Source organism: Balaenoptera musculus, chromosome 9, assembly GCF_009873245.2.
Source record: "Balaenoptera musculus isolate JJ_BM4_2016_0621 chromosome 9, mBalMus1.pri.v3, whole genome shotgun sequence".
Taxonomy (NCBI): Eukaryota; Metazoa; Chordata; class Mammalia; order Artiodactyla; family Balaenopteridae; genus Balaenoptera; species Balaenoptera musculus.
This window is the reverse complement of record NC_045793.1, coordinates 97569902-97579218: the sequence shown is the minus strand read 5'-3', so window position 1 is coordinate 97579218 and position 9317 is coordinate 97569902. Positions and strand designations below refer to the sequence as shown.

Below are 9317 nucleotides of genomic sequence, written 5' to 3'. Positions count from 1 at the left end.
GATCTCCTTCTTGGACTTGTGCACAAGTTTGTGCTTCTTGGGCGGTGGGTGTACACGGGAGGTGCACCCCCCCTCCCCCCCAGGACTTCTCTGAACTCAAGTCTCGCCACAATCCCCACAACCACTGGGATGCCCTGCGTTGCATCAGCAGGAGGTGTTTTTCTTGCTGTTATTATTGGTTGGAAAGTGTAATATTTGCACCATATGTCTAGGCTAGTTCCAGCTGATGGGACCGATGCCACATACGAATCATGAGTTGAATGTATCAAAATTGTGGTGTTGCCACTGCTGTTTTGGGTGGATTGGATGCCCAGGGAAAAAGTAGAGTGGGAGGAAAAGAAAGAGTTGATCAGCTCCTATTCTGGAGTTTATTGTTAGAAATTATTAAAAATGGTGGCTCTGCTCAGAAGAGATGGGTGTAGAAAAGCTTGGAATGCTTAATGCTCAAATTTCCCCTTAAATCATAGAAATGGAAGTAAACATTTATTACCATTTGGTCAAGTGTAGCATAACTTGCATTCATATTTCATTGTTAGTAATGGAGGTATGTGGAGATATACACAGACCTTGAGACAGCTGTTTTTTTGTTTGTTTGTTTGTTTGTTTTTAAATATTGCATACAGGCTAGCAGTTCATTGAAAGTAGAGGAGATAAGCCTGAAGGTTAGATCTTAGAAGAAGGCAATTCTTCATGCACAGCTCGTCAATCCTGATTTGGTTTGAAAACGAAAATCATGGAATACCAAAATCAAAGGAGAGTTGATTCAGGGAAAGGGAAAGGATGATGTCACTGGCCAGGAAAATGTCAGGGAAGTTTTCAGTTCCTCATTCAAGTCCAAAGGTGCTGGTTTCTTCTACCGCCGTTAACAGCTTTTCATACAACATGGAGTACGAGGGATAAGGTGGAAGATCCAATCGATTGAAGCACGTGTGTGCCCTGAATGGGGGAGAAAAGGCTGGTCAAGGTGTTTGTTTCAATGGTACAACTGGCTTGGCCAGTTCTGTGATCAGTCTGAATCTGTGAATCAAAAGTGAATCTAAAGGGGGTAGAACCATGTTTTAGGACCACCATAACACAATTGCAAACTAAGAAGCACAGCCTTGGGCTTCCCTGGTGGATCAGTGGTTAAGAATTCGCCTGCTAATGCAGGGGACACGGGTTCGAGCCCTGGTCCGGGAAGATCCCACATACCGCGGAGCAACTAAGCCCGTGCGCCACAACTATTGAGCCTGTGCTCTAGAGCTCTCGAGCCACAACTAGTGAAGCCCGCGTGCCCAGAGCCCGTGCTCCGCAACAAGAGAAGCCACCGCAATGAGAAGCCTGCGCACCGCAACGAAGAGTAGCCCCTGCTGGCCTCAACTAGAGAAAGCCCACGCGCAGCAACAAAGACCCAACACAGCCAAAAATAAATAAATAAATAATAATAATAAAAAAAAAGAGAACCACAGCCTTCCAGACAGGAATAGACCAGTTGAGGGACTGGAATATCTAGAAACTGGAGGGGTGGGTTTGCGTTTGGAAGCAAACCACGCTATACTAGCACTGCAGTAGCAAACCAGCGACATTTTACAACTGAGAGATGAAGTTGGATGTGGCCAGCAAAGGAACATAATTAGTATTAGAGGATTATGTTCCCAAGTCTCCCTGCCCAGCTCTGATTTCTGGGCCTCTGTAAACCCTGTGCATTGACTTAGAGGTGCCAACGGATGCCCTGGAACTCTCGAGATCCAATGCTCCATCAAGGCAGGTGTGATGGAACACTGACAGTCCGACTCCTTTACCATTCATAGTGGGGCCTGCTTAACCTGAAGCAGAGATGCTGCATTTCCAAGAACAGCTGAGCTTGGGGGATAATCCTCCTTGGATGCCTGCAGCATCCCGGTGCCACCTGCCCTGGGTTCTGCTTATTTTGTCATGTACTTCATCCTGCGGGCCCATCTATGTGGGCCAGTGTCTGGCCTAGACAAAGAATGGCTTTCCCTGCTATGTGCCAATGCGTGGACCAGGACCAGACCCTGCAAAACCAAGTTGAGAGCGGCAGAAAAATGCCAAGTGTGCTTTTGGAACTGGCTGAATTAGCCAGGGGCAGGATATGGGCAGACAGCATCTTCTTGGTTTTCTTTATCTGGTCATTTTAACTGTCACTCCCGAGTGGAAATAATACAGAAAAAAAAAATCCTATTTAGAAAATAGTTGGGATCAGATTAATTCTGTAAGAGATAATTTCTGGGAACTGAAAACATTGGCAAATGGCCCCTCTTCAAGACCTAGTCTGAACACCCAGAGTTTCTTCAAGAGTTGCTCTTAGTGCATTAATCTGTAGGCCTGGTTCACTCTTAAATAAATCCTAGTTTGTAATCTAGAGTGAATGAACACAATCAGATCACGATTTGATTCCTCATTCCTAAGTCCTCGCTGCTCTCCACGTGTGGTCCTGACAGCACGGAGGACCCGCTTACTTCATTTCCTGGGCACTGGACCCCGTGCTCCCAGGTGGGGTGGGGCTGCGGACAGAGTCCGGAACCAGGGTTCGGAAGACCTCTAGCCTGGTCCCAGTCCAGCCACTGACTAGCTTTATAACCTTGGGAAAGTCAATGAATCTTTCTGAGCCTCAGTTTTCTCACTTATAAAATGGGGTAATAATACATATTCCGTGCACCTCAGAGGGCTGGTGTGTGAGGACAGCACATAAATGCCTTTCGTAAACCGTGAATCATCATTTAAGAATCAGGGTCTCTTAATAATAATGCGACCACCATTGCAGTCATGATTTTAGGAACTGTGTCACCCTTGTGGGGACTTCAGACCCTTGGCCTCTTCCACATGACTGCAAGCAAATGAATCACCCTCATCTCATATTTGTGAAGTTGATATTTTGGAACTCCACTGGATCTGTTCAGTTGTGCCGTGTCAGATTTCACTCTGTCGGTGTTATTCTAGGGTTCCAGCATTTTGAGATCATTTTGGATTTGGATTGTGCCCATCACATTACTATGTGTGATACTTCTAACCTGTGTCACCTACACAGTCGATCTCTCTGTCTCCTCGAGGTTTTCCAAGTTACTGGTTAAAATGTGCACCGAGACAGTACCAAAGCCAGTCTTGCTCTTCTGTGGTAGAGACCGCTCTAAGCTTGGTTACGAGCAAACAATGGAAAGAGGCAGCATCGCTACTGCGTGCGGCTGTGAGGCCAGTTCTTTAAGTGTGACTCCTTTTCAAGTCATCTTCTTCCACCGCCCAACTATGGCCTCAATCTCCGGACAGGTTCTCGCTCTATCACTGCTGAATCTACTCTTTTCCAAGTTTGTCAATGACCTCTCGATTCCCCAATCCAGAGGCACATTTTCTACGCCCGCCTCCTCAAGCTCTTCCAAAGCATCTGACAGCTCTTCCTCTGAGCATCGCTCTTCCCTTGGCTTCTTCATGGCTTCTCAGTGGCTGTCAGTTTCTCTTAGGGACTCCCAAGGGCTCCCTCATGCCTCCTTTGTAGCCCGACAGCCTACAGAGCAGGGCTTCCCACCCGGCACTAGTGACAATTTGAGCTTGATGACTCTTCACCAGGAGGGACTGTCCTGTGTCTTGTAGGTGTTTCGCAGCATCCTTGGCCTCTACCTGAGAGAAGCCAGGAGGACTCCTCCCCGACAACCAAAAATGTCTCCAGACATTGCCAAGTGTCCTCTGGGGGGGACAAAATCACCTCTTTCCTGCCTTCCCCACCTTGAGAACCATCCCTATAGAGTAAGCCAACTACTAACTTAACCAGGCCTCCACCTTCATCCTGGGCTTGGGCTCAGTTTACATCTGCACTGAAGCATGTTTGTGTTACAAGTTTAGTCCTGTTAACCCGCCCATGACTCATAATTCTGGTACCCCTGGTCCCTAATCTAAATGTAAACCCCCTAAGGTTTTCTCCTCTCCTTTGTCTTATCTCCATGCTGCCTGTGCTGGGTCTACCCTGACCAGCTCCCGAGTTTTCTTTCCTTCCAGGCCTTTCCTTGTCAAGTTCCGCAGTAAGGAAACTCTCCCACCTCCTGGTCTGGATGTGGCCTCCAAGCTCTGGACGTGGTTCTCAGCACTCATGAGTGGAGATGGTCACCGTTCACCCTGCTGCATGCTGGGCTGTGGATGGACGAGCGACTTTTCCACTCCCCACTGCCAATTCTACATCATTACTTTTCAATCTTTGATCAAAAATTTCTGTTCCTCTGAATCTCATGCCATTTAGGTATTTTTTTCCCCCAAACTACAGGTTTTGTCTGGCATCTTATTTCAATGAAATAGGATAGGGTAGAAAATAGTGTATTACCTGCAGGTAATAAGGATGAAGTATTGTTTTGAAGAACATGTATTTCAGATACACACACACAGGAGTACCTATGCATGTATTGTGTTGGGATGTGAAGGGTCCTTCTCTCTGTGGGCTGTAGCTAAGACACGTTTGACCATCAGTGATCTAGATATACCCTCCATACCTTCTGACCTTCTGACCTTCTGGGTAACACATTTATTAAAATCTCTGGTACTTGGCTTAAATGCTCTCCATTTTCAGGTCTTCCCACCAGACTGTGTAGCATCTGAGCCCACTTGGTTGACTGTTCAGTGCCCTGGCCTGCCGGCTCCTTGACCCCAACCTCCGTGACCTTCTCACCCCTCTTATGCTCCAGTGATGGTGGTTTATGAAGTTTCTTCACCAGGCACTGTAAACTTAGAGCCTAGAAACCTCTACCCTCAGAGTCCTTTGTCCTAATCCCCACACACTCTGGAAAGCAAGGACTTGGCCTGATGTATTGTTTTGCTGTGACGCTCTCTCACCTGGGAGGCCAGCTGCCTTTCTAGAGGGAAGATCTGAGGAGAATGCAGCTCCTCAGAGTGTGGGTTGCACATGGGGCTCACGGTCTCTGGGGAGCCCTGGGTCACCCCGAGGGTGCTCGGTGCCCCTGCTCGCCTCAGGCTTCTATCACCTGCCATGTGGCCAGGCCAGGTCTCTCCGAACTACCATTATTGGAATTCAGAGGTTATTTCTTTCTCTCCACACATAGGTGACACTTTCCAGGTTCTTGGATCTTCAGAAAATGCACGAGGGAGACTAGTCGGGGGTTACTACTCAGAGGGTCATTTTCGCTGTCCCCTTTTAGAGGCATCTCAGCACTTGACTCTTGGGGCCCTTCTGGCCTACGCCGAAGTCCCCACTTCCCCCAAGAACCCTCTCCGGGATTTGTGGGGTAGCAGCCTTTTTAGGGGTGCCTTGGCCCAGATGTGCTGGGCTGTTCATAAGCCTGACGTCCACCCTATAAGTTCTCTGTGTGGGTTGATAGTATTAATGCACATTTCATTAATGCACATTTCCCAGAGCGTATATGTAATTAGACTCACGCTCTGACCCCAAGTGACAAAAGCAATGACTTCCGTTTCCTAAAGAGTAAAGCGGATTCCTCAGGGGGGTCTTCTCTCCACGGCCCACCAGACGCTCTCATCAACTGCGTCCCCTGCGAGTGTCGCAATGGACGTCTTGTCCTCCATGCCAGCTTGGTGACCTTTCCTGAACACAGCTGACCCTTCCCACCCCCAGGCTTTGCTCCTGCTGTTGCTTCAGCCCAGAATCCCCTCTACCCTTTCTTGCCCCTCAGGGCTCACCTAAATGCCAGCTTCTCTGTGTCACCGTCTCCTGTCAGCTCAATCAGGATCAGGTCTCTGTGCTACATACTCACGGCATCCTGCTTTTATCTTCCCTTCTTGGTGCTCCTCTGATTCCACCTGGGGTCGTAACCACTTACTCTTCTGCTCCGTTCCTCCCTAGACTGTAGGCCCCTCTGGGCAGGTGCCTTGTTGCAGCTCAGGCCCTCCATCAGGGGCACACTGAGGGGCCCACTATGAGAGAATCATCAAATGCGACTCAAATTCACTCCTCTAAAGTCAGAGCAAAATGTTTCCAAAAAAACTCATCCTCCAAATCTATCATTACACTCGACAAATGGAAATCTTGCCTTTTTAGCCTTATTTTCTTGCCAGACTTCATTCAGCAGGTCCGGTGCTCAGCAGAGCCATGCAAACGAACCCTGAGGGTCTGCTGATCGAAGTGGGCGAAGCCAGGGCTGAAAAGTGCCCCAACGCTTTAGGCTGTTAGTAACCAGCTGGGCATGCACTCTGTTTCCTGGGCCTCCTAATGCTCACCGTCATCAGGTGAATTATCTCCGGGATGCTGGAAAGTCTAGGAAAGCTAGATGAAAATTATAGTTCAGTAAATCCTTCCACAATAGGGATTTAGCAAAGCGTCTGGGAGGCCACATAGAAATACAGCTGGATTAAATACGAATCTTCTGTTATAATTAGAAAATATCACAGTAGAAGAAAATAATTGTGCATCAATCTTATGTTTGCTGAGCGGGTTTTATTACTATAGTACCTAGACAGAAGTATCTCTTTAGTGCTCCTTATTTCACGGATGAGGAATATGCTACCCAAGGTGGCACAGAAAGGGCCGAGGAAGTGTTGGGATGAAAACTCATGGTGCAGGGAATTCATTCCGTTAAACTGCCTGGAGCCCTAGTGCCTCCTTTTTTTGCATTATCTTACAATAATTTCATCAATAGCTTACTGTATAGAAGCCACCATAGAGACCGGACATATACACTGGTCTTGTCTGCACACATTTTGAAACATAGTAGGAAAAATGCGACATGTACATGCTAACTGTTCCAGGGAATATCAAGTGTATCCAGTGCTACGCCATAGTGAGACAGGCTGGGACCTGGGATCCTTTACTGCAGTGCTTGCACCTGGACAAACATCTCCTTGAGCAACAGAATACAAAGAAACTCTAAGGGACTAAAAATAACTGCAGGCATTGGCAGTTAGGGGCAATTATGAACAATAAGATACAAAAAGGCCACAAAGCAACTGCCATTTCTGAGATGCCGGGAGCAGAAACGGGGGACTGCCATGATCCCTGCACACAGCACCACCAAGGGGGTGCGCAGAGCACCTAAGCCGCCCCTCTGGCCCCACCCACTGATCCACCCCACCCTCACCCCATTTAAGGGACCAGCTCACCACCCTGCCTTGGGGGCGAGTCCCAGTAAACCCTTTCCTGAATTTGTCTGGCCTCTTATCAATTTCTGTTGATTAAAGAGTCCAAGATTCCGGGTGGGTAACAGTAGAAGTCCAGACACAGTGCTGGAAGGGTCACTTTGGACCCTCCCCCAGACGAGGCATTCCTCTTTAAATTAAATTGGGCTACATAGGACTGACACATGGACCGTGATACCAATAGCCCAAATACCATCAGTCATCGAAAAATCACTAAGAATATGGTCTAAATGCACCTCCCCAAGACCTCTCACCCACACCTTTCACTAATGACTCATAGAACAATACTCTGGGTGGCAGGAAAGAATTCCATCCCAACGGATAAGTGCCCAAGCTTAAATAACAAAGGGTACTTGGCCTTCTTCGGCAGGTTTCCCAAAGGTGGGCAGGAGCTCCGTACCTGGGGAGAGATGTAATTTTCCCCCATTTCTCTATGCAAAAACGCCGAAGCCCGTTGCTTCCTCGAAGGGCTGCAAAGCCTTCGTAGGGCACACTTGATGTTCCTGTGACGAACTGCAGTAATCTGAGTCTCTGCTCATTGTTGAAACGTTCCACCGCAGCCCAGAACCAGCGGATCACGAGATGCCCATCGTGATAACCTGAGCGGAGGAGGAGGGAGACCGAGAGGATGTGTACAGGGGAGGAGGGAGTGTGGGGGGGGAGATGAAATACACATCAGGTGTGCCAAGAACTGAACAGCAGCTCTTGATCTGCTGATTTCTCTCGTGATGGCCTTTAGGTAGGTCTAAAACAATTTGTATAACTGACTCAAATTTAAGAACAAAAGCCTATTTAGAAAATAAGCACTTTATAAAAAGGCTGTATGTTGTGAGGGATGTCCTCAGAGATGTTTGCTTTCTATTTAAACAACTGGGACCCCAGAAGTCCTTTTCCTGCCTGATATAAATGTAGACAAGGAGTGACGAGGTTCGGTAGAGATCTTTGGGGTTCCAAAGAGACAAAGCTCTCTACAAATACGACATTTCCTGGTATTGTCTTTGTTCTGATGTCTTAGCTCTTGGGAACCACGTACTGTGGAGCGTCTAGGACTTAAGAAAGGCTGGAGGTGAATGTCAAACTTGGTCAACGGAAGATGCCGGGCTCTCCAAGTGCCCTTGGAGCCGCTGCCCCCGATCAGCCCTGGGCCGCAAAGAGTTGGGCCCACGGAAGCAGTATGGGACCTCTCACAGGACAGTAAGGAAACCAAGCTTGGAGCAATCACTTATGATAAGGTAAATGATTCCCCACTGACTGCAAATGCACGAAACACTCAAAGATGCAGAAATCTATGTGGACTTGGGCAGAAAGAAGGAAAGCTTCATAAGGGAAGGGAGGTGTGAGTTCAGCATGTGAAGGGTTTGTGTGAGTGCAGGAGGGGAAATAGAGAATGATAAGAATGAGGAATCAACATGCAGGGAACAGTAAGCCGTCTAGACCAGCGTAGAGGGGGTTCTGCTGAGGACGGAAGGGACCTTGCTGGGGGCTCAGAGGCCTTAATAGCTAGGCAGAGACCTTGTGACTTGACACCTTAGCTTGGTGGCTTTCCTACCAAACCAGGAAGGGCCCGGTGGTCCCACAGAGGTTTCCTCCTACACGGCTGAGTATACCGGGGAGACAAGGGAGGCTTAGATGATGGGCCCCTTGTTCACCCTCTATTATATTGATAGGGGTTTCTCTGTAATATTTTACATGAAGAAAGGATTTTCAGCTTAAAAAACATTCAGAGGTCTCTAAGTAATAAGGAGCTTGCTTGTTTTGTGGGGCGGGAAATGGCCTGATCAAAATAAAGGTTTCAGGAAGGCTGGTTTGGCAGCGTGAAGGTGAATAGCTGGGAGGGGTTAGACATCAGATTTGGAGAGATGACAGTTAGAACCGTGTTGCAGCAAACCAGGGTTGATGTGAAGAGGGCTTCACTTCTACAGGGAGCAGGACACGCTTTCCTGCCAGCAAATGACCCCGCTCTGGAGATGGCCTGTGGACGCTGGCGTTCTCCGGAACGCATCTCCACCGAATTATGCCAGAGACGACCAGCAGGGATTACTGTCACCCCAAGGAAAGTCTAGGTTGGAAGCTGGCGGAAGGCATGGACCAGAGCCTACTTTGCACACGTACTGAAGTAAGGCCAAGTTTTTTGTAACCTTCAAAAAGTGATATTATTTTATATTTATATTATCACTACATATGGAATATATATATGAATATTATTCAGCCATAAAAGGGAATGCAGTAGT

At 47.9% G+C, this 9317-nt stretch overlaps 1 protein-coding gene across 1 annotated transcript in view; it reads right to left on the bottom strand.

Annotated features, from left to right (window-relative positions):
• Positions 1–403: 403 nt before the first annotated feature.
• HECW1 (HECT, C2 and WW domain containing E3 ubiquitin protein ligase 1) overlaps positions 404–9317 on the bottom strand; it is a 312853-nt gene continuing 303939 nt past the window's right edge. Inside the window, 2 exon segments of the mRNA XM_036862740.1 lie at positions 404–936; positions 7487–7685. Coding sequence (XP_036718635.1) covers positions 825–936; positions 7487–7685 — 311 coding nt within the window. The 3' untranslated portion in view covers positions 404–824.